At 38.4% G+C, this 26,510-nt stretch overlaps 1 protein-coding gene across 1 annotated transcript; it reads right to left on the reverse strand.

Annotated features, from left to right (window-relative positions):
* Positions 1–1,101: 1,101 nt before the first annotated feature.
* On the reverse strand, positions 1,102–26,491 carry CNOT7 (CCR4-NOT transcription complex subunit 7). Its single transcript, XM_057375180.1, has 7 exons — positions 26,398–26,491; positions 25,570–25,776; positions 25,106–25,299; positions 22,117–22,278; positions 16,244–16,388; positions 7,267–7,377; positions 1,102–4,491 (listed from the first exon to the last, which is right to left on the reverse strand). The coding sequence occupies exons 2-7, from the start codon at positions 25,684–25,686 to the stop codon at positions 4,363–4,365; spliced, it is 858 nt and encodes a 285-aa protein (XP_057231163.1). The 5' UTR covers positions 25,687–25,776; positions 26,398–26,491; the 3' UTR covers positions 1,102–4,362.
* Between the last annotated feature and the right edge of the window lie 19 nt (positions 26,492–26,510).

The raw sequence follows: 26,510 nt of genomic DNA on the forward strand, positions 1-26,510 counted from the left end.
TGATACACAGAGAAGGGAAAAGGCTTGCTTCCCTCCTCCTTTCTCCAGCTCTCCCTCACATTATTCAACACAAGTTAATTGAAAAGAGCACAGAAAAGAGCACACTTGGGCAAGACRATTCTGCTTCAGCAGAGGCAGAAAAGAATATCTCATCTGTGCTGGCAGAAGAAGGACAATACCAGCCTCTGCAGAAATCAGATCTTCACAGCTGGCATCAATGGACATGTTTATTCCCAACCCAAGACTGCTAAAATAAAGCAGGAGAATCATCCTCAATTCACTACCTATGTGAGAGTAGTGCAAGAGGGAAATAAATAAACATCAAATAAACACCCTCATGCAAGAGAGAAATAACTACCAAAACAACCTCCCATGAACCAACCAAGGTACACAAAACATTAGATATACCAGAAAAGAAAACCTCATTATATGAAAAATACATAGAGATAACTGATTTTAGTCTATGTAAAAATCGGGATTTACCCTTTTTCAGATTTTGTTCAAACTCAACAATTTAAAGTTAGACAAATACTGACAATTCTACTGCAGGCTTTTGGCTTTCTTTGCCRTCACTGACACAGTGTTGTTAAATAAAACTCTTGAGAAATCTGTTTTATTTAAAATTTCACTTCCTAATTATTTTACAGGTTAATAAACTGAACCCCACTACCCAAAATCCATTGACATGTGAATATYAAACTTCCAGGGAAGCTCCAAAAACTGCTTCAGTACAGAACTGTTTCCTTTTAGTGCACATTRGTTTGAGTTATTACCTAATTCAAGGTTGAAAAAACAATTGGGAGTTTAAAACAGAACTTTTAAGTGTCCAGTTTGTTTTATACATTCCTAATCTGATCCTCCTCCACGAAGGATGTCTTCTTTGTCCCAGATTTTGCTAGGCATCTAAGGAAACTGGAATTCCTAAAGGCAAGTTCCAAGATGAAAAAGCAAAGAGGGCATTGAGGAGCTTGGCCTTTCCCATCTCTTTTACAAATCAGTCTCCTGTTCCCATTTAACAGTAGTGTCACATTGCCCCTGATGTCTTCAGAGGCATCAAAGATAGACTGTCTGAAGCGTGGATGAAGGGGTTTGTTTACGAGAAGCAATGTCACAGGTCCTACTTACACCTTTCTTTGTTTTGAGTTGATTCAGAAGCATCTTGTTCAGCAATGCAGGCTTTCCTGCTACTTTTCTTCGATTTTTTGAATAAGGGAATGAACCATTCTTGAGCTTAGAGTAACCAGTCAGATAAGGTAAGAGAAATTTCTTGGATGTCAGAAGTTATAGGTCATCCACAAATTCATACAGGAAAAAGTCTTAAATACTCTGAATATGTTCCAGACCTATTTTCCTCTACCTCAGGGATGCTTCTTGCCTAGTTTCAATGAGCAAACGAACTAAATGCTTAAAATAAAAACTATATATATTAAAAAAACAGTGACAGAGAACATAAGGTTCCTGGAACATTCATCTGACTCCAGAAGCCAAAAATACAAGTGGATTAAAATAGAAAGATCAGATATAACAGGTTTTGATATCGCATTTTTTCTGGCAAACCTATTCAACAACAGTGTATTTTAAATGGATCGAGGAAAGCAGAGGCCTAGAAAGAGAATTCATRTCTCTGAACAAAAAGGTGCATGTCTAGACAGCTGGAACTGTGCCTGCACATTAATATTTGCAAAAGCAATTAAAGCTGGCTACTTTGGAAACTGGTTCAGATTTCAGGCCCTGAAGTTTACAAGTAATGGTCTTACACATAAGAACAAATTACTTTTTTCATAATCTCTACAATTCACAATTTAAATCACTCCTTAATGGAAACTAAATCTAATTTTGCCAAGGAAATGAATGATGCACAGATGTCTCTCCAGCTGCAATYAACTCTCAACAAACAGATCACAGTGACCCCGGTGAACAAAGTTCTCTTGCAGAATAAAGCATTATCTGTTTCATGCTGATTGGTACCTTTTCAGAAAAGCTTTTCTTACAGGAAGAAAACTCAAGAGTAGAATTCTTTGAAGTCAAATACCGGTCTAGTGGAAGAAAYTGATCTAGTGGAAGATGTCCCTCTCCATGGCAGCGGGGCTGGAACTAGATTATCTTTAAGGTTCCTTCCAACTCAAAGCATTCTATGACAGGAGGCAAAGAAAAGCACAGCATATGGGATGCTCAGCAGTCATTTCCAAAGCACATCCCCATCGGCACTAAAACTTCTACTGTAGGCTCACATTCAGAAGGCTCGAAAAACTTCCTTTGATCCTTGATTAAAAAGTTACTTTAAAACAAAAATTCATTAAAGTCCTTCGAAGAGTCATTCTGTTCAAGCYAACCAGATAACTGTATCCATATGCTTTAGGCAAAGCTACTACTTTAAAGCAACTACTTTAAATCAAATTTCAAGGCTTCTTTGTTCCACGTGTATGCAAATTTTCCTGGAGACCACAATAAGAATTCATCCTGYTTTCACTGTCACTATCTTATTAAAGACAAAGACAATTGAAGTTGAAACAAGTCGCCATCATTAATGCATAATGGTATAAAATCACTAATGGGATTAGGATGCCTSAGAAGTAAATTGCAATCACCACTCTTGCAGCTCAGGACAGTAAGAATTTGGAAACACATGAACACAATTCTGCCCTGAATGTGGAATCAGTCAGGGAGCAGTGAGTTAGTTCACTTTATAAGCATGTGGAAGAGAACTGTCATGCCTAACAAAACAGAGCTGAACTGACTAAATAATCACATTCCAGGAAAAGTTTTGCAACAAAACCACCAGTCTCTTGTTATGTAAGAAAACATTTCTTAGGCCTTTATTTACAAAAGCTTTAAAAACAAATACCCTCTGTTATGCAAATTACTTGTTTAAAAAGGATCGCCCAGTTACATCATCATAATTCATTGAGAAAAAGGTGTTTGATTTTTTGCTTATAAGTACAAGATAAAACAGAGTAAGTGGTGAACATTTGGAGATTTTTCTGCCATTGATTTCCGTGTCAAACACACGTACGCGTGCACACGCACAGACACACAATGTCACACATTCCATCATTTCAGGCTAGTATTTAGCTATTCAATGCCAAAAATCCTTCCTGCACAACTGCTGTGTATACACRCTATGCAGAGTTAAGAACATACTTTAGGGTCCTTTAAAACAATATATCTAAAATATATTGTAAGATATACTCAAAAATAAACTAGCATTACACTCCTCAGGTAACTTTATTAGCTGCAAGTTATTTATATTTTGTTGTCTTACAACAAATATCTGTAACATCTGTCTTTGTAACAACTACAAAAAAGCATGATTTAATTGTCCTTCTAATTCAATAATTCAATTAAATAGCATTTTTTCAGGTCTTTGGGGTTTTTCTTTAACTGACTTAAAAAATTTATGAGAATCAAGTACATAATAAATATGACTTCATAAAAAATATCTGAGGTGTACATTACTACAATAAAAGCCACAAGGTTAATCAAGGGAAGTGTGCCATTACAAGACTCCAACTTTTCCAATATCCTTCAACTCTGAGCTTAATGGCAAAAAGGCTAAAGTCATAGCTGTTCTCTTCCTGAAGGGTGTAAAGCTGTTTTTTCAAGCCTCTTTCTTCCATCAAAGAGCGGTTTTAAAGCAGCAGGTCAACCAGCAGTTGACATGTACAGGATGTGTTGGAAGATGACTGAACACTAGTAAAGTAAGAGCAATTACTATGATTTCAGTAGTTTGTTTTGCTTGAACAAACAGAGATTATGCAGCAAATAAGTCACGTTYTGTGGGCTGAAATACCAAGGAAATACAGCTTGAAGCTGCTGAACTTGGCAGATGATTGTTTTCTAGCTGAGGGCAAAAGAAAAAACCAAAACAAACTTCAAATAAAACAGAGGATCTGAGTCAGAGTCGCTCTCTAAAGTGCAAATTTGATGGTCCACAATCTTGAATAGCTAAAACGCCTGCATACTGGAAGGAACAGACATGAAGGGAGAAGTTAATTATAATCTGAGCCAATTAATTTGGAGAAGGGAAGGGAAAGACAAAAAACTGGAAGAATAATATAGATAAGTTTCCCAGACTATTCATTATGATTCAACTTTCCCCTTCTCTCTGCCTCACTGATACTATACATGCTTCTTTACAAACGGGCTTGTTAAGAGGCCAAAATGTAACCCAGAAAATTTTACATATCAATATTAAGATCAAAATCTGTGATAGGAACAGTCAAGTTTAGTACATAGAAAGGCAGAAAAGAAAGTGTGCTGAGAAATGGGGGAAAAAAGCCTTAATTGTCCAAGGGGTTTCAACCAGAGATAAAACCTATATACAAGCATGTGGAGGTCAAAAAGACGGCCTTTCATTTCATGTCATGACTGTTTGTTGGCTTCTTCTTCATAAGCATTTCCTGTGCCATTTTGTACATAAGATGACCCAGAACCAAGGCCATATAAATGGCCACAGTATTTGGCATCGTCAATGTGATCTTCAAAGAACATCTAAAAAGTTAAAAGAGAGACACGAATTATTGCAGAAGAAAACATTCAGTTTCAATAGAACTGTAGAAAGGCTTTAAAATTACTTTCTTTTTAAACAAGGYATTAAATCCCAAGGTGCAAAAAATGATATAATTAGTATAATAGCACACTTAATCTCAACACATTATCACAATGTGTCATACAACATGATTATTTAAATCTGTCAAGAAATACAATCAGTCTTCCTGCACACCTCTCCCAATTAAATGGCCCAATGCAATGTTTTCACAATTTTGTATTATTAGTCATCACTCACATATCTGCAAGTGCATCAAAGATATTTCTCCATCTAAATTATGTAGTGCTTCTTACAACAGGCATATGCTTAGTATCCATCATCAGTGCCTGTCTCCTTACCTCTCCTCAGYGTGGAGTTTTCAACATACTCAGTCTTGAAATAGGGATATGTCCTGATTTATATTATGTAGGTTTGGGGGTGGGGAGAATGAGCACAAAACCCATTAAGCAGTTTAGAGAAATGCAGAAAGATGTATTTTCGGCTCCTCACAGAAGGGGACTTCATTTAATGAGGAACAGCAACATTCTGTACTAAGATTGCATTTACACACTACAAGTCTAAATTGCAAAATGAACCCTTCAGTGGAAGATAAAATAAACTTTACGATATTCTGATATTCTGCCTTTCAGACTTTGGTTTTCAAGCACAAAATTATCTTGCAAAAATAAGACATACAAACACACACACAAAAACATTTTTCACCCTAAAACCTTTATGGCAATCCTGGACACCCCAGTACTTCACATCACCAATATCAGAAATCTGAGACAGGCAGAAGCATTCAGGAACAGAYTGATGTTCTGATCTAAACATGGAGGCCTGTATATACCACACAGCTTAGCGCTTCTCCCTTCAAGCTTTGATTTAGCAGCACACTCAGGATGAAAGGTTTTGTACTGCAGAAATCAGAGACTTCAATTAAAAGTTCTACAGACCCCCAGCATTTCTTAATGAAATAAATCAGGTAGTAAAAGCCCAAAATAACAACTCTACTGTTGTAGTATCATTATTTAAGTATTCCTGATGGAAAGAAAAGATCAGTAACTTTTTTAGCTGGTACTCCAAGACCCAGCAAGCAAGTTGCATCTCCTTCACAGCAATTAATACCAAAATTTTGTACTTCTACAAGCACTTTAAAGCAAAGTTTTTTTACTCAGAAAGACATTTTTAAAAACTGAACTCTCCTGAAAAGGCTTAAAAAATCTACCGTGTTCTTATTTAGAAAATGCTGTATTTACAAAGAATATTTATAAGTACTGAGGAAAAAAATCATTATTAGTCCATGTCTGTTGGCCTAATTAAGCAAGTGTGTTGCACTAAAAAACCCTCTGAGATTTCCACTTCTGGTAAAGGCTTTTAGTAAAAAAAATCAACTAKCTAGTTTGTCACTTAACACAAACTGCATTTTATTAAAGAAAGTATCATGGGTTAGAACCTTTCCTCTAGAAAACTAACTTGAAAGGCAGTATCTTAAGCATGGTTATCACATGCTTCCCTTTCTTTGCTTTGGATTTTGCTTCAAATTCAGGAGTGAAAGTTTAATAATATCAGGCAGACAGCAGGTAGACACACTGGGCTTGAATCATACCAGAAATGTAATCCTCTTTATTGCAACGGTAGCCCATGACCTGCTTGACAACTTCAACAGCTCCAGCAGAGGCAGAACAGAGTGTTAGAATGAGCAAACCAGCTTAAACCACATTCTTTATTATTCACCTGCTATGTAATGAATATTTGTCACAATCTCACAGTCATTTTCCCYTTCATACAAAAGGCTAGATTCCAGAAAGTAGACTTCAGGATATACTACTTAACATCATTAAAAGATGAGGTTGGATACTGCCATCTATTTTGACATGGTAAATGACACTGAACTGCTGGAAGAATGCCATGTTCTGATGCACTGGCATTTGTCCAGTGTAACTGCTTTCCAGAAGAGGCCTGTTTAATATTCAATTGTTCTGCTAATGCAAAATACCCTAATATTTTCCTGTTGTATGCAGACAAGCAGCAAGGAAATACGACATTTGTAAGACCTGATTGTCCTTGCTGTAAAYCTTGAATTAACTGACCATAATATATATAATCTTTATAATCTATATAATCTTTTAGAACCTTAGTTAAACTGTGCCTCACTCAATGGTAAGGAAGAAGAAATGTATGGAAATTGTCCACAGCAGCCTGAAAGTCATTATTTAATATACCTATAGCCTGAAAGTTTAGCTAGAAGTGATTAGTCAACACTCCTTCCTCACCCCTCAGCCTATCATAAGCAGCAGGACACACCAGCTGGATATTACACTGAGCAAAAGGTCTAAAAAATCCCAAAACACTGGCTTGAGTGCAGTCACCCAGAAAGGAGTCTGGCTTCAGCAGCTCATAACTCATTGCTGCAGCCACCTAAAAAAGGCACGCTGCCAAACAAGTGAGGAAAAAAACAACCCAAAACAAAATGTCACAAAAAATCCAGAAGTCAGGCCTGGGCTGAATTGGGAATTGGGAAGAAATATGTACAGCAGCAAAGCAGGAATTAGTAGGGCTGGTTCACACTTACTTTGGGGAAAATACAGGTGGTCTCATTTTTGTCAAAAAAGCATTGACCCATGAAGCCCTTCAGAGATCTCCTTAAAATACCACAGACTTATCAGAATAAGCAATTCCATGTGACTATCACAGCACATTACTATCATGGAAATAAAACCAGTAGGTCCACCTACTTCTCTCATTTTGAAAAAGGCCATTCCTGTGAGTAAAGAATCGGATCCTGCCTGATGCTGTGGTCCTATCCTTTCAAGCTCCAACTGCTCAGCCACTTCTTGTAATCCACCCTGAAAAAGGAAACATTTTTGTCAACTGCTGAAAAAAGTTAAATTAGAAAACTGAACAGCTGTATTCAGGAAAATCTGTTACACAGGTCTTAGAACCTCAGGTATGTTTTAACATTTGCACAGTAGTTGAAACAGTCATTATACTAGATAAATGCATACCAGGAGAAACAAACTTTCAGTATCGAACAGTATTAATATTCTCTGTCAGTACTGACTAAATAAAACAGTATCTGCAACCAACAAAACCAGTACTCCTCATGTTCTGGCTTCCCCAGTAAACAGAAGCTATTACTTAACAATTCCTTCGAGATGCTGAAAGGAGAACTAGGAATTCTTAAGAACAAAACCAAGTGTTCCTGTACTTCTATTTGAATAACAGTATAGAAAACATTTTTATCTTTTAAAAACACAAGAATTTAAATGCTTAGAAACAAGATGCCCATATGCCTCCATGTGTAAAGTGTCTAGGCTTCCTCTGAAACAGATCTTTTTCTCTCAACTAGCCTGTCAACAATTAAGGTAAGGGTTTTTCCACATCCTTTCACAAAAAACAAGAGTACCCTTATACCTAGAAGGTAACAGGAAATTTAGAAATCAGATGGCAAAGTTAAGAGAGGAAGGTAGTGCTCACTCTATTTGTACAAGGCATTCTACCCCTCTTTAAAGTTTGTTTCATTAGTTCTGTAGSGGAATAGAGAAAAAAATGTGCAAAAAAACCCAAAAAAACCCATCATCTTGCAAGTCTTCTAATATACTAAAATCCAATGGTGTAGCCAGCTTTGCCATTGAAGATGTATATTTAATAGTCCCATGTGTAACAAATCAGCTTCTTGAATTATATAAATGTCTGACATACAAAAAGGGAACAATTTAAAACATTAATTGTCCCTTYTGACTGTTGATACAATGCTTTAAAAGTACAGGCTACAAGGCTGCAGAGAACACACCAAAGCTGCAAATCTATCTTCTCTAAAAGGAAAAAATTCTCCAGTTTTGAAGGAAATTTAATTTTCAATAAGCTTATGTGGAAAACTATCCCCTTAATTGCAGAGTGACTAAATAAACCTCATTTTAGTGTCCTCTACAAAATAGTAATAGATTCTACATGTGAGAGCAAAGCTATCAGATTTGGGTTTGGCTTTACATAGATAACACTGATCAGCTGAAGGACAGACATGTAATACTGCAACTGCAATCTTTTAATGCTATGAGCACATGATTGTACATCTCTTTTCTGAAGTCATTAAGCTATAAAGCAAATGGCAAGACTAAAGCACATGCACATTCTTAAAGATCTAGAAAGATCTAAAAAAACCCAAAAAACTACAGAATCCTTAGTGCTGCCATAAGCTTTGCAAGGCAAACATGTCGCACAGAGGCAATGCTTTTAAATAAAGAATGCCTAAAGTTCTCCTTCCCTTGCGCTATTAACYTGTTTCAATCACAGGAAGGGAAGCAATAAGAGGCAAAAGCAAATCAGTCAAAATTAAAACCCGTGGAGGTATAAAGGAGTCACAACTGAAAATCAGATCAAACATTATGAAAATTCCTGTGAATCTTATGGCAACAGATTTGGTTTCAGGTTTTTGTTTAAAAAGATGGACGTTTCAGTAACATTCCCAAATAACACCCACAAACTGACATGAAACCTAGTACTACTATAGCTAGTTTTCATCTGTCTTGAGCAGCAGAAAAACAGTTTACAGGAGTTTAAGGTAAGCCTACATGTTGCATAGTTAAGCACTGAAACTAGCTGTTTTATGTGCTTGGCTAGAGCGTTTGAACACATGCTCCAATCTCTGACACTCTCAAAATCTGAGGGTTGGTGGGCAGTGAGTAACAGTGCATCTCAGACAAGCATATTCCTTGCTTTCTAACTCAAAAAATGAACTGCTAATTCACAACTTGGACACACACCCTTTCGAAGATAGCAGTTTCTGTTTCTAACCCTCTACTTCCTCAAGGTGCAAGTTAACAGTGCCTTGCTATGAAGCTCTTCTAGCTGTAAGATTATCTACTCTAGCTCCAAATCACTTTGAAGAAACTAACACCTCAGAATAAAAATCAGTAATATTTACAAAGCAGCCACAAGCTTTGGAATGTAGACTCAGTAATACAAAAATTACAGTAGTAGCAGCCTACTGAAGAACACTTTGAAATAGTACTTTTAATGGTGTTTGTATATATATTTGTGATATATATCACACCATTTTTGTGTGGAGCTTCTTGGTCTGTAAGTGCAATAATTACAGAATAAAATTTGGCTGTCTCTGAAAATGTCAGGTTTGGGAACGGTATTCCCCAGTTTAGTGTTCCCACTGAAACCACTCCAAACTACACTACTAAATGTAGAACCAATTGTTAGAAGGTCCCACCACTCACTGCTTTCAATGTTTTTAACAGTTCATTGCACCATTCAATTCTCCCAGAGGCTGGGGCATGATAGGGAATATGATAAACCCCCTCCATACTGTGCTCTCTGACCCAGGCGTTTATCAGGTTATTTTTTAATTCAGTGTGATCCACTTATTCCACGTGGAATCAGTGTCAYGATATGTGGAAGGGACTTTCCCTTTGAACATCCAGCTCAGCACTGGTAGTTGGGGTGCCAAAAGGAGCTGTGCTTTGGTCACAGTTACTTCTGAGGCAGCCTGAACCCCTCCATAAGATGCCAGGATCTCTTTTTCAATTGGAGTACAGCTSGCCTCAGGCCCTTTGTATCCCCAACTCCAGAACCCAGAGGGCAGCCTCAAGTCTYTCCAGGTACCCCCTGCTCCCCAAGTGCAGGAAGGACCATTCTCCCTGGCTGCAGTGTAGAACATAGTTCACACCTTGTCTGGTGTGAAACACCAGACTAGCCCAAGGGCTACTGGATGAACAATCTCCAGTTAAATTTGTTCAAAAGCTTGTTGTTGTTCAGGACCCTACTTTAAGTTATTCTTCTCCTGGATTACTTGACATAGAGCATTTATAATCCGACTGTAATCAGGGATATGCATCCTCCAAAAACCCACAGCACCTAGGAAAGCCTGTGTTTCTTGTTTGCTGGTTGATGAGGACCTAGCTGCTATGTTGTTGATTACATCCATTGGAATACAACAACATCCATCTTGCCATTTTCCTTCTAAAAACTGAATTTCCTGCACAGATCCCTTGACCTGACTTTGCTTTATGGAAAACTGGCCTTCAGGACAATCAGGATTATCTTCTACACTTTTTCAAAAACCTCCTCTGCCATGTTCCCCCATACAAAGRTGTCATTGATGTACTCCAAGTGTTCTGGAGCCTCGCCCTTTTCCAGTCTGGATCAGCCCATGGCAGATGATGGGGCTCTGTCTCTACCTCTGGGGCAGTCTGTCCCACGTGTACTGGACACCTCTCCAAGTAAAAGCAAACTGTGGTCTGCACTCTGCTGCCAAAGGAATGGAACAAAATGCATCAGCAATGTCAATGGTGGTACCATTGCTGCCTTGGACTCCAGTTCATACTGAAGTTCCAGCATGTCCAGCACAGTGGCCCTTAGTGTGACTTCATTCAATCTAGGATAGTCCTCTAGGACTATCAATAGGCCATATAGGACTATTAAAGGGTGAACAAGTCTTGCTGACCACTCCCTAGCTCGCCAATTCATGCGGAATCATCTCATGGATGGAGGTTGTGGAGTCCCGGTTGAGGTAGTATTGTTAACAGTGCACTGTAGTGCTAGTGATCAGAAGGGTCCTCTGAGAAACCAGACAAGGTATTCCAGGAAGTCTAATTTCCTCTGTCTCCACACCAGCTATCCTAAAAGCCCATCAGTGCTCTTTTGGGTCTTGAGGTAATCTATGCCAAGGATGCAGAGCCTGTGGGCCAGTCACAATGGGGTGTTTTTGTCATCAACATTATTCCCAGTCAAATTCACTTCAGCTACCAGTACAGTCAGCAGTTTGGATGTGCCTTTTACCCCAGAAACATAAAATTGATTCTGCCCTTACTATCTTCATGGCACCAGAGTACATAGGGTGCTGACATCAACTAAAACCTTATAGTCTTCTGSGTCTGATGTACCAGGCTATCAGATCCACACAGTCCACTAGATCCAATCATCCCTTTCCTCCACCTGGCTGGTTGTGGTCACAGTACTTGTACTGTATTAACAGTACTTGTTAATATGAACTGAAAGTCTCTTTGAGAGGATCMGAAGTAACATCAGCCCTCCTGTCTAAGGACTTGCGCAATGGAAACTGGAGCAGCATTTATCCTTGACAAATGTCCTGTGGTGGCTGCTCTTCCTCTCAACTCACATACCCATGCTGCTAAGGCAGAGGTGGGTGTTTCACCCCACTTCCTCATGCCCTCTCTGTGGTCATGCAGGTAAAATCACAGGCTGCCTTGTAGTGCGTACCCTTCTCTCTCCAGCAGGAGAGCACTTGCTCCCAATTAGCAGACTCAGGTCCATACTAGCAAGGCACAAGACATTTCTTCTCTAGTTTGCACAAGTCTTTTGAATCTGTGGGCAGTGTTGGACAGTCTTCCCASAGGCAAGGAGCAGGTTGGAAAGGAGGATGAGATGATCTTCATACTGCTAGTCAGATAGTCAGTCACCTGAARCATTATTTGTTCTCCTTCTTTTATTGACACCAATGCCAGAGTTAGCGTATGACAATGGTGTGCTCTGTASAAACTTCTACCACATGGATTGTGTACAGTGAACCTCATCACCCTGGATCCACAGGGRACTTCTTGTTATTTGAATCCTTACACATCACCTCCAGCACAACTAATTCTCTCAAATACTGGACATCTTTCTCCATGGCATTCCACCTGCTTGGGCACACCACTAAATCATCCTTGAGAGAATATCTTCTCTCACACTTGACAGGAGTCTCCTCCAGAGGCTGAGTTTCTGTCCTCTTCCCATTGCCCCACCAGGATAGGGATAACCCTTGCTTGGTTTCACTGCCATGTAGTTTCATATCATGGCCACAATATTCCAGGGTCAGAGCAGCCAGGTCATGAGGGGCTTTCATGACTGGCAGGTGAAATCTTTTCACTTACGTCACAGCTCACCCAGGGATAAGAATTGGGCCCTGCCTCTTCCTCCTGATGTGAGAACTCTACTTCCTCTTTAACCCTGACTATGTGAACTGATTTGCYCCTGGATTATTTCTTCTGTGTAGGTGTGACTGCTGCCAGCAAGAATTCTGGTTCAACTGTGGTTTGAGTGACCACAGTGCCTGTTGTTTTGCTTTCCTCCTCCTCTTCCCATAAGGGTTCTGTCTTGCATTCAACTGTGTCCAGTAAAGAGTAGCCAGGGTGCAGCACACTTGAGTAAATTGATTCGTTACAGAGTTGCCACATCATTCTTCTTGCAAATATTGTGTCAWTTTATCAGGGGCCTGTCGTGACACTCTAAAAACAGTGGAGAATTTTCCTCAAAAATGGGCCATTTTATCTCACATTCCATGCTTCTCATGACTATCCCCACCCTCAGGACAGATCTCTGAYTGACCTTCCTAAAAACCTCTGTCCTGATTGGAGTTGACTGCCTTGRCTCTAAACATGGTGTAGTCCACACTAAGAAGACAGCAGACAGAGCAACACATTTTCTTCAACATCTACAGGAAATAAAAAATTCTCAAAAGCTTTTCTAACAGGCCCAAGGTGAAAAAAAAAAAAAAAGGTGGTGAAAAGCTGGGGAAAGCTATCCTCCCCTGTTCTCCCCACAGACTAGGTATGATCAGTAATGGACTACCAGAGGTAGCACCCAAGGTAAGGGTAAGAGAGCAGCSCTGAATACACATCCCAAATGATCCTCATTGCCATTGATGTTATCACATCATAAACTAATATCCTACAATACACTGACAATGCAATCTTGATTGCTCTTTCTGATCTGAAAAAGAGCACCCTGATGGGCACATAGTGCATATATAGAAAAGTATACAGAGTTAGGTACYGCACTCACATCAACAGGTAACACAAGCTCTGGATCTAATAGGACAAATGCTTAGATGAAATTTATTACCAACCCTCTCYGGTCAGATCTCAACCCTTCAAGCCCCATACTGGGTGCCAAGTAAGGCTGTCATAGTTTAGGAATGGTATTCCTCATTTTAGTCATCACRCTGAAACCACTCCAAACTAGACTGCTGCTCGCTCGCTAACCCCTCTCCCTGCCCCTCTGCTGTGGCAGGCTGGAGGGGAGAACTGGAGGCACAAAAAGTGAAGATCACAGATTGAGATATGAACCATTTACTGGAAAAAACATCAATGAGATAGGACAACAAGCAGAAACAAAACAATAATGATGGAGTATACAAGGATACTGCTCACCCAGCAGAAACACCCAAAAATATCTGATTGCTCCCTCCACCACACTTCCCTGACCCAGAAGCAAGCCCTTTTCCCATGYCCAGAAAATGATGTGAGGTGGCACTGAATAATCATTATCCCTGGCCATGCCCCTCTCCTGCCTACTGAAAAAATGAACCCTGTCTTGGTCAGAACCAGAACGGAAAATTAATAGGCTACTGAGATTCTCTTTCAGGTACAGCTTTTGCAATCAMGCTATGCTTCACTCTTGGAGAAGAAATTCTTCTCTAATTTTYAGACCAACTATGTTCTAAGAAAAAGATCACAGAGTAATTTACATAATCACACAACCATGGTCAACAGCAAATCTACTTTGAGCTCTCATTTCATGGCATAGTACCAGGGCTCATTGTTCTGTACAAACCTCCAAATTAAAAGCAAGATTCCAACAAGGTCTACCAATCCACATTACTTAGGGTTGCCACTATATGAAAAGGTCTGGAATTGTCTACATCAAAAGATTTTTAAACAATAAGCAAGAGTGTAATTTATACTACATTAATATCTCAAGTTAGCKCTCAATCTGCATGCCAGTAAAGTCATAATAACATACTGTAAATTCAGAGTACTTAATTCTGAAAAAAAGGCATCAAACAGATTTCCAGTCSTGATGCCTATTTCTCTTTCCAAAGCCAAGAATCTTTTTTGGGTATGTGGGGGCAGAGAGTGGGACACCTACAGTAGATGAATGACTTTCAAACAAAAAATAACTTAGACAAGTCAATAAAAGACAACTGCACAACTGTTCAATTCACTGCAATTTAATAAAGATTGGAAGTGACACACATTAGGAGACAGCACATGCATTTTTAGAGTCGCACACTGAATGTTTAGTAACTTGTTTCAGGCAGCTTCTCTCAGTACAGTTCAAGTCCACCATCATTTCATCACTGGTAAATTTGGAGGGGTAAGATAGTCCATTTCCCTTCCCCTGATGTCACTATCAGTCTGCAGGTTAGGTGACTGGATCAAAATTTACTGCAGGAAAGCAGACCTACAAATTAAGCTCTGGAAAAAAAAAATCACCCTTGTTCTTATGGTTTGCCAAAATAAGAACTGTGAAGGTTTTTCTTGTCTTCCAAAAAAAAAAAATCTTAGTGTGTCTAAACAATGCAGGTTACACAGAATTATGCCWTAAGTATGTCAGAAACTACAATACCCTCCTTCCCAAGATCCCTGGGAATGTCACTTCTGAATGGAACATCAATTTKTCACCTTTTCTATGTCACCAAATTTGGAATATACATTCTGTTCTTGCAAAATGTGTCACCAGATGCTCTACTTTGCTTCACTGGGAGTGAGATAGTGAGGACTTTTTTGGGRGTGTTCCCCCATCCCTAATTTAAGACTCCTGAAGTTTAGGAACATTAAAATTTTCTCCTGGCCTATGTGGAGAAGAAGTGTTTCCAAGATGTTCTCTAATACATAGACATTTGCCCAGATGATTATACCAATAACTGTATATGAGCATAGATAAGTACATTATTCTTACTAACTTAGAAGGGTGGTCTACATTTTCAACATTAATTTGATTAACAAAGGAKTCACACCATTTACTTCCCACAAAAGTAGGCTACTACTCAGCTAGCTCATCCCAGAAAGAAAGAGGAATATAAACAGCACACAGATCACTAGCTCAGCAGTGATGAAGTGGCAAGCCATTCCTTAGTTAGGATTTGGTTTTACTAAGGTGGGTGTTCTCCCTGCAGCTTTTCATTAAGAAAGCCTAGAGAGTTAAATTACTTTCCATAAAAGTAACAAATCATCAGTTGCCTCAGATGAATGATACACCTCATACCAGTAGTCCAGACGCTTAACAGCTCTTTGGCAAGCAAAGTTTTTAACAGTGCTTTAAGTATCTTTCTTTCACTTGCTCTCTTCCCCCTCATACACTTAGTTCCAGCTCCCATTCATTCTCCAGTCCAAYAAAGGATCTAAATTTTATGCCTGATAGAGTAAGCCAATCAGTAGCTGTACTGGCCTGACATGAGAGACTAGTTTCTAGTTCTTTTRTCTTCCTAGAAGTCACATGTTATCCCTGAACATACGTTGTTGTTTATCTTTGCTTATGGGGCCAACTGAAACATACTTCACTCAATTTCTCTTCCCAAGACACTTTCACATCATCTTCTTGCAATTATCCTTGCMTGGATGACTGCAGTCCTTTAGTGGATTGCACAATAAAGAAATAAGAGTATATGAAATCCATCAATCCTTAGGGCTAAGGAAATGAAGAATTAATTCCAAACAAGGGTTTATCATCTATCAACAAAGCATTGCAGATACAGTTCCAACGTATTTTTAACTGGTAAGGAGTCATAAAAATTGACTTGTGCTCCTGCCTGCTTCTAACTATGCCTTTAATATTAAACATATAAAACTTGAGACAACAATGCTTAATAYGCACTATCAAAGCAAAACCAGACAATAAAAACAGAAGAAGTATTTTTAAGCATGGTAGTCTCTGTCTCCAAAGGCAAAATTTGTTCCAAACCATTAACAGATTACTTACCTTCAGATTTTTGCAACTCTTCATGAGATATTTTACATCATAGATGACAGGAAAAAACAATCGCAGTATCTCAAAGAAGTCCAGCTCTTCCTCAGGTAAATTGGAGTTTGTCAGGATTTTGATTAGATAGCCAAAGTCATATCCGCTGCAAATTAATGACAAAAATAATGTAAGCAAGTAACTTAGACGCATCCTTCTCACTTCCAACATCAAGACTTCACTGCAATTGACAGAAMAATCAGCTTAAATTCAATGCAATTAAGACCACCTTTTATGAAAAAACATTAAACTTCAATGTAAATAGCTCCATTGCAGATTTGAGAGAAAACATTTTAATTTAGTCTGAATGAGGCCACGTGAAGACACAAAAAATCTGCCTACAGGAATTTCTAGAAATCCTGAAATAAGGTAGTGCTGCTGGGTCTTCATCTGATAACCAGAACTTCCAYCAGAAAAACTCCTAAGCTGGTTTCTTTCACATAGATTGGAGTTTCTCACTACTAACTGAGACAGACAGAGACTTCCACAGTTCTTGAAATCTGAAAGATTAATGAGTTTCCAGAACCRATGCATGTTTATGCCTGGAGGAAAATTTAACCCTAAGCAACAAAGAAGAGGGATTGTCTTTCAGCTTTTCCAATTAAATCAGCACAGAGACAACTAAAAACTTTTATAGCTCATAGACTATTACTCTTTCTGGAGGCAATGACCGAGCAGGCTRTAAAAATTTTTGTGTGTACATGTAAGTCTGCAGGAGGCAGCAATATAAACAAGCAGTATTCATTAGTTAGAAGAAACTGAGGTGTTATAGAGTGTACATAGTAGAGAAAAGTCTGGGAACGTTTTTTCCTCAATAGTTTGAAGAAAGAGGACATAAGAATGAGGCATGACAGTAACATGGAAACCATGTACTTTTACAAAGGGTAATGAAGAGGAACAAGAGGGTTAAGTAGAAGAAAGACAGATGGCAGGTATTAAAGCAGGACTAAACACCACAACAAAAAAGCAGTGATGACTAAGTTATGCTCCTCTCTGGGAAGGCAGTGATTACAAACCAGATTATTYGTGATGTGACCATGAATGTCATTTGTTCTGATTCCTTGTACTTGCAGGACTGCTCATGCACATATGCACTAAACTGAACAGAGGACTGATACTTTCTGTTCCATGTTATTAAGTTTGCATTGAACTAAATCACTTCCCAGATTTTACTGACATACAATTTTAAAAATGCCTGTAATAAATAACAAAGAAGATGAAAACACACAGCAGGGCTGCCTCTACTGAAAGCTCCATCAGTTTTGCTATTTAAGGAACCTTAGCGTAGAGTCGAGAGATTATTTAAGTGAGCAGGTGGCCACCACAGAGTCCAAATTTCCAATTTAAAACTTTCTGTTCATTCTTGATTATGCAAGGATCATGCTCAAAACCAAGAACTTCGCAATTTTGGAAATACTAACTGGGAACTTCAACTGTGAGACGAGCATTAGTAAAGACAAATCAGTTAAGAGCACTATACCACTGATCCTGCAGATAATTAGGATCCAAGAGATTGGTGACTTCTGATGTAGACTCAAGGCTTCAGTTTGCACCCTTAATGTAAATAAGTTTACTTTTTGAACCTTTTGTATACAATAAGGTTATTTACATCATCTTTATACTATGAATTTCTAGACAGAGAATAGAAAAACCTTGAACATACTGGGAGTGAATGGACTGTTTGCTACAGGTCCATTAATACAAGATACACAGTAGTTAAAGACTACTGCAGATCACCCATGGGGGTTTCCAATGCTCTAAGCAGATATTTCATGTTGAACAAATCCTAGACTGCATCTGGTGCTTTGAAGCTGTGCTGGCCACCCTCCAATYCCCACAGCAGCAGCCACTAGCCAGGGAGCAAAGGAGCCAAAGAYAAAGGAGGATTGCAGTTGACTCTTACAAAGTAAAAACTGTATTAAACTTGGCAAAACAGTAGCTTGGAAGCCTAATTTTATTAGATCATCTGAAGGGGGAGGGAAGGGGTGGAAAAGCCTTTATCAGCATAAAGCCCTCTACAGAAAAGAAAAGAAAAAAAGCCACATTAGCAAAAAAAGACTGTTCAAAAACATGCAATTAGACTGATCAGGATTAAGGAGACTTAGTCCTCTAGAGCTCACAGTTTATTAACTCACTGAATTCCATCCATCATCCTCAAGGCTCAAAAGTAACAGCCATATTAAAACTTTGAAAGTGAAAAAACAGCATTTGTGCCACTCCTCTTCATAAAAAAAGCTATTTTGACTTGTCTTACAAAAAAATATGTATATGAATAAAGTACTACAAAACAGATGCTCTCAAATATTTCTATTTTTTTTAAAGAAAGAACTGCAACAAAGTAAAAGTCAACATTCCTTTACTATTCATATTGAGAGGGAGCAGGTGATTACAAAGAGCAATTTTGACTGAGAAGTACATTTTTTCACTTGGAGACGGTAGCAGATCCAAGCTTATAGACATAAAAACTCACTCCAAGACAGATCCAGTAAAACAAATTTTGAGTCGCCACTGCTGAATGCTAAGAGAAAGGTAAGAAAGTCTATGGCGAGCAATTATGTAATTACCTGCTCATTAAAGAAGTTTTCTTCTAATCCTCTAAACAGTGATTAATGGTTGGTTATACCCTGAAGCACACAGATTTCCTTGTCTTAAAAAACTTGCACCATTTCTAATATAATCATCTGAAACTGCTTAGCACAGTGCGCCATAGTCTGTGGAGGTATACAACATGAGCACTCTTACAGACATTTATTTTGTTTTTTCACTGAACACGGGCAGCTGTAGGCAACAAGAGTAAAGATCAAACATAGAAGCCTCTATTTCCCTTACTATCAAGAAAGAATTCAGAYAGGAAATTAACAACAGATTCTACTCAAGCAACAAGCCTCTGAAATAAATCAAAACTTGCAAGAGCTTTAGTTCATTTTAGTTCATTCAAGAGAAAGCTTTAGTTCATTTTATAGTGCTAACAGACATGCGCCAACAGATTAAATTTTACTAAAATCAGTTAGATGCAAATTATTATTGAAACACACTAGCTTTCCAGAAAACATCTGGGTTTTTGTTTTCAAAAATGCATGTTTTCACAGGCCCTCCAAAGGTAGACAAAGGAGGTTGCTCACAAGTGGACACTCAAAGCATCAGCAGAGCAGCCAGTTGAACATCCACAAAATCAGCATTTGAGCTGTTCCTTCCTAACTTGCCAGACTGCCAAGCACTCACAGCTCTTTTGACTGTGATAAAAATCACAAATTCAGGGCTTCTCCTTCCTCCTTCATTGACTCAAATATATTTTAACACACACACAAGATTTGATGAAGTTGTCTATGAAGTTGCAGTGCAAAAGAACTGGTGACAGTGTAAGCATTTCTTCACTCCTATCTGACAGAACTGCAGGTCCATACTGATTTGCCAACATGTGAGGATGCCAAGGCAGCTAAATCAAACCCAGAGGCAAAAACCCCACCAAAAAAAAAAAACCCACTATTTGAGAAGTGAAGCGCTTAGAAATAAACCACATAAAAGTTAAAAAAATCAGAGACTGGAAAATGAAAACCAAACCATAACTTCACACACTGAGAAAAGATTTAACTCCCTTCTACCCATTTACTATAGGACCCAAATTTTAACAGTTAATAGTAATTAAAGCATTTTAAGGAAATAGAGGCAATAGCAGAGTCAGCAACTACCAAGCAAAGCTTTTTCAGTAGTCAAAGAAATATTGCATGGAGAGCCTACATGGGACAAATTTTCAACTGAATGTCCYGCTGCTTAAGTTTGGACTGATAAAACATAAACACAGTCAAAGATGTATTTAGAGGTATAGGTTCTTCAATATTCTTTGTGGCACATTTTATATGACCCATGCTCATTTGTAGCTTTGTGCAATTTTGGTTTCCTCAGAACTTAACCACTTACTCCAGGACTTTGTGCTCAAGATAGTATCAACAAGGTCTGGAAAAGCACAAAAGCTTTAAAACATTCTGATAATCAATGTCTGACAAATATTTGCTGGAATAGCTGTCTTAAGAGGATTTTTAAAGACATTTTTAGTGAAATGCACAACAGAAACTTCACAACAGAAACTCATTTTAGCATAGATGAAACTGGACTTCTATTAATAAAGCCATTCCAAAAACCCTYCATAAGCTGCACCAGTTAAAAATGGCATTATTGCACATGGCTTGCACTACACTTTGACCAGCCAATCAGCCAGGAATTACACACACTAAATATAATTATGCTCTAAAAAGAATACCTACTATAGAAATTGCTCAGGTATACCTTACACCAGGCCCTTAGTCATCAGGCAATATTGRAAAAACACCAGTTTGAGGCTGAAGCTGCTCCTACATGGCACTCTCTGCTGAGGCACAAGTTACATGCCTCCCCTTCTCTTGAACCATCCAAATTATATTACTGTAGTTAAGTGTAAATCATGAATATACACATATGAGTCCATAATGTTGTGTTAAAGAAGATGCAAAAACCTTAATTTACTGATTTGGCTTCTGTAGTTATTTTGACACAGTTTATGGCACCCTTGTTACAGTATTCTTCCCCAAGGTGCTACTCTGGAAGCAAGATAGTAGGAATTATATTTATATATATATATTATATTATACTATATTTGTATATATGACAAAGTCATTGTGAATTTGAAATAGCTGTAACTGGAAGACTGAGTGACAACTGTACTCAAAGAATCCTTTTTTGTTTAACTATCTTTTCTTTTCAACCTCTCTCCTTTGGAAACTCAGCCTAACACTTCTTTCTACAAAGCAAATTAAAACGATGACTTCCACAACAATGTTACATGCACCCTTCTACTACTGTTATACACATTCCTTGCCAAAACAATTCTTATTTTTCAGTTTGTTTATTGAATAAATACTTCTCTAATTCCATGACTTTGTCTTCTCCAACTGTTAATACTTATGGATGAAGAAGTAGGGTTTTTTCCTAATTTCATTATTTACATACCACCCACTAATATAAAATGAGAGACAACATGTTTTAGCTGAGACTAGATTGCTTACAGCCTTACTCATTTGCTTTACCTTGTCGASTTCCTTAGAGGCCAGCATTTAAGACATCATTTTGAGGGCATCACATAGCAATAAGCCTTTAACACCACTTTTGCTTGCAAAAATTCTGGCATGTAGCTGACTAAACAACTACTGTGTATGTTTTAAAGTGTTAAATCTTATTAACATTCAAAAAYCTTTTGTACCATGACAGATTTATAGAGATTTAGCATTCATATTTCTATTTCTACTTTAGAAATAGTAGAAATAGTATTTCAAGTAGATCAAATAAACAGTCAAATATATGAGTTACTGCAGCTAGAATTGAGGTTTATCAAGGATCTCCTTCCGAGCTGAGTAATTTTTGTGTGCTCAGATTAGCAGGAGATTTGCAACAAACTTAAAAGTGCTTTATCAGATTTTTCACTGATAATTCTGTGGTGGTCTCTCCCATGAAACAAACAGTATTTCCTCAAGGCTTGCTTAGGAAAAGTTTGCTTCTTGCATTGTTTCTTTTATTACTTGAACTTGTAAGGCGCCACCTGCTGGCTTAGCAGTTTCATGTTTTTCAGCTTTTGTTTCCTGGTTACTCTGTATACACCAAAACCAGAAACATAGTATAAACCGCTGCTGCCTCTATTGTTCCAATACAGAATGGTATTAGAGGTATTGGAGCAGAAGTATTTGCTAAGCCTTACCTATGGGCTACATAGGCAGGACTTAAACACAGGAGATGTGAAATCCAAGCTCCAGAACTCAATCACGGACCAATGCTGAAACCTCATATACTAAGCATGCAGAATTTACCTATGAAAAGAAAGCCACTTGACTCCTTCACACAATACAACTCCTGATGTCATGAGCAGTTCTGCAAAGTACTGTGTCTCAATTCCTTCTTCTTCATGCTTTTTGAACTGGATACCAGATGTCGTCAATAGTTCAATAGAGTCCTGAGCGTACATATCTTCTCTAAAACAGAGAGGAAAAGTAAATTTTCAAAATCTACAAGCCTCAGTGAAGTAACATTTCTTTTTTGCTATTCATTCCACAGACTTCACCAGCACAGAGCAGGAACAACTYGACTTTGCTCCAGGTTAATTACAAAACCAATAATTTTTCAACACTTTTTTTTTTCTAGCTTCACTAGCATTTCACCATTCACAGCACCTCCATTCTTTCCATTTTTATAAAAAGATTAGTTCCTGCTCTTCTTCCAGTTACCTAGAAACCCCACTTTTGCAAACCTACAGATGAAAGTGGATCTATGGAACTCATTTGATAAAATATCCATATCAAGTACTTGAACTGTGACTAATTAAATAAAACAGCTGAAGCTAATAGTTCCCACAAGTCCCTTGTGATTTAATCTTACATAAATGTTTAGACCTGTGTTCATCAAAACTTCTCAATAAAATTGAAAATTGAGAACTTACCCCATTACTTCTAGTCACTCCTTAGAAATCAAGCAGCCTAATATTTTCTTTCTAAACAATTAATTTCAATTTTAACAGCCTATTTTGGACCTAAAATTTAGTAGGATTAAATAAAAATTCCTCTATGATTTGTTTGACCCATCCTACCTCTGTTCATTCCCTTTCATAATAACTTCTTTTTTTGCTGATATYTTAAGGGTTTCATGATGAAACTCATGTTTTGGGGTTTATTTTCTCCCTAAGGTTTAATCTGTATCATAGTTACAAAAACATAGAATGGGTAAAYGAAGAAAAAAAAAATAATGCAAACGTAAGATGACATTCATTGTACTGTCCACAACATAGTACTCCACRAAGTCTCTTCAGAGTACAGTTTTAAATTTTAATAAAAAACAATCAAAACAAAACACRCAAACCCGCCCCATACAACCAATRTATYAAACTTGACTATTAGATTCAGTCATAGACCTATATTCCTTATTCCTAATAGCAAGTCAAAATTCATTAAAACATAAAGATACATTCTCAAAACGTGTTATATCTTTTTTCCTCCCTCCTCTACAGCTGCTCATTAATTCTCCAGCTTTGAGGCATCAGCTTCTCAACAGCTGTCTATCTCTGTTACATATTAAAGAACCTATCCAAAACAAACACACCATCCAACAAAAAGGGGATTTCATTCTAGTTRATGCTCTGCACTCATCAGGTGCATAGTATGATTAAAGAAATATTTATGCTCTTTAAAAGCACACTAAAACAAGACCTGGCTGGAACCACACACTCAAAAAAAATTACCTTCTAGGAACGACCAACAGCTGTTTTGCTTTAGGAGAAGAAGAGTTGGCACAGTGCCACTTCCCAAAGGATGTTTAGAAACAGACAAAAATAAGTTGTCCATCCATGTAAGATATATATATATACACATATATTCATTTTTCATGCAGTACTTACCAAGCTTTTGCTTTTCAATAAATCCCCTCATCAACTAGCAACAAAGTAGTTTGATGTTTACCTATATCTTGCCTTACTAAGATGTCTTATTTCTGCAGCACCTGGCACAAATGCATGGAAAACTACTTTTGGTTTCTGTTGTTTGATACTAAGTAGACCTCTAAAGCACAGAAAATAAATAAAGAGTAGAACAGGCTCTTCTTCAGAGACCACAGTTTGGAAATTATTAATTCACTCCTCTTTCTCCCTAACTAGTAGAATTAGAATATTCTTCTAGTTAAGAAAATAGGTAACTTCCATCGAACATTCAAAAGGCCAGGTAATTTCAGAGATACCAAAACATTAAATCTGCACTTTTCTTTCAAGAGACAATTGACACAAGACTAAAAAGAGCACATCATTGCTCAGACCAAACAGATTTGTGACAAACCACAGAACTGCTTGTTTAAAAGAGCAGAGAGATCAAGAGAGGCAGCAGCAGCTTTCCTCCTAAGAACCCCAAACATTTTGAAAACAAGTCTTTTCAYCTGCAGGGAAAAAAAAGGTCTGTTCTCCAAACCTTCTTTGTAGGCTGCAGCTTTARCTCCTGGATATAAAGTTGTCCAGTTATCAACTCGAAACACAGCTGCCAAAAACCCCAAGGCTTGAACACATTTACATGTGTGAAAAGTGTTTGTACAGATACTCAATTCAATAGATAATCAACATATGAAAATCTATCAAACCAATTACATTTACTTCAGGGAAAAAAAGAACCAAGATACTAGTAGCCTTGGTGATAACCAGCTAAAGATATAATTAGAGTACCAGACTTATGTATGATACCCCTGAAAATGCGAGAATTATACTTAGAAAGTTTTATCACTGATWAAAATCACATTGGAAATAAAGCTCACAGTATTATTCCAATAGTAAACATCAGCTTGCTTTTTAACCAACACATTAGACAAAATAATTCAAAACTTGCTGATAACATTTCAAATACTTTTTCAGTAACTTCAGTAACTTTACTTTTTTTTTGCTTCAAGTGTCGGTATTTTCCATTTAAATGTATATAAAGAAACAATATGTAATTTCTATAACAACTAGTACAAGTTAAAGTAAGTTAAGGAAGAAGCACTCTGAAATGCTAAACATGAAAACACAGAGCTAACTCTTACATTAAGTATAAATGCCTTTCACAAATTTTTTTGAAACTGCTTAGCATATTTGACCAAATTACYAACAGTAAGACAGACTGCAGAGAAATGAGGGAAGGAAGCACATGCTTGCCCAACTAAGTTTTCTTTATATGAGTATTTATAGTATTTCAGTATTCCAATCAGATAGATAAAATAGTTGCTATAGTATTTACACATTTTCAGTAGGTCAGAAACATACTGCATTTAGCAGGACAGAAATTGAACACTTACGTTAAGTTAAATTTAAAATTAAATTGCCAAGTTGAAGTTCCTGGAGGGTATTCTCCTTGCTCATTCATAAACGTCAGTCCTAGTTGAATTATTTTTAGCAAGTCGACATTGCAGCGTAAGAGTTGGTACTGATAGTCTGCATTGCTTCTGAATTCTCCAATAGGCCTTGCAACTACTCCTGGAAATTCTGTGTCCTGCAACAGCAGAATTAAAACTTGAAAACACTACAACCATACAGATTTACATTGCTCATTTGTAATAAAATGTATTATGTAGCCACTTTATAATTGAAGAGTACTGTGTATAAACTTAACTTTTAAAAAGGTAAAAGATTAGGATACAGATGTTCATACAGAGTTAATTCCTTGTACTTTCAATCTAAAAGGATAAGTAAGTTTACCCACTTCAACTGAAGTCACGATTTTTGCAGTAATTTGCTAGACAGACATTCAGCACCCACTTACCATAGCTACATAGTTATACTTTCGTATAACTTGACGAATTTTCTTCATCTCTTCATCCAAGTTACAAGCCCAAACTTCACAGATTCTTTGGCTATGGTCTACGGTAGCTGCTGGCATAGTGGGGGGCTTTAGAGACCATACATCTAAAGTTACACTTGACCAAGGATCGGTTTCATAAAGACGATTTCAGCTGTAAATTTTTTTAGCCTGAGAAAGAAAACAAAGCATGAAAGTTAAGTTTTTACTCTTCGTTTATCTGAAAAAAAAATGTTTAAGCACCATAACCACGCTTTACTCTTGTAAATTTTACAAAAGCAAGACAACATAGCCACCAAAAGCACACGAATTTCGGGTACGCGAGTTCAGATTACCATAAGAAACTAAAACCCTACAGTTTCGTTAGCAACTGTTTCTTGCACAAGGGCGGCAAACCAGCAAGGCGCACTACGGACACAGATATCGGAGACACGCGGGTCCCCACAGATGCTCCTGCCCCGCGGCTCGGAAGGGCGCGTTCCTGCGGATCCCTGGGCTGCGTGCAGCAGGGAACGAAGCGGCAAACCCGCGCCACGCCAAACCCGGGCACGGCGGGCGGCCTCCCGAGGCGGGAGCAGCTCCTCCAGCTCCCAAGGGCCGCGCTAAACCAGCGAGCGGCGCGCGGAGACCAACACACGGTCGGCCGGCCCCGGCTGGGTCCTCGCGCGCGTGAAAGGCCCGGGGTGGATCAAGAGGAGCTCCAAAGCCCGGGGGTCCCGTGGGGGTCCCGTGGGGGTCCCGTGGGGGTCCCGCAGGGCTCCGCGCCGGTGTCCCCGCCCGGTCCCCGCTCACCCCTCGCGCTCCGGCCGGGCCGCGGCGGGTCTGGGAGGCCCCGCGCGGCCCCCGCGAGCCGCAGGAAGCGCTGCTGCCCCCGGCGCCGCCGCCGCGCGCACAAAGCCATTACG

The sequence above is a fragment of the Malurus melanocephalus genome, unplaced genomic scaffold, assembly GCF_030028575.1.
Source record: "Malurus melanocephalus ecotype Western Australia unplaced genomic scaffold, MMel_1.1 scaffold_241, whole genome shotgun sequence".
NCBI lineage: Eukaryota > Metazoa > Chordata > Aves > Passeriformes > Maluridae > Malurus > Malurus melanocephalus.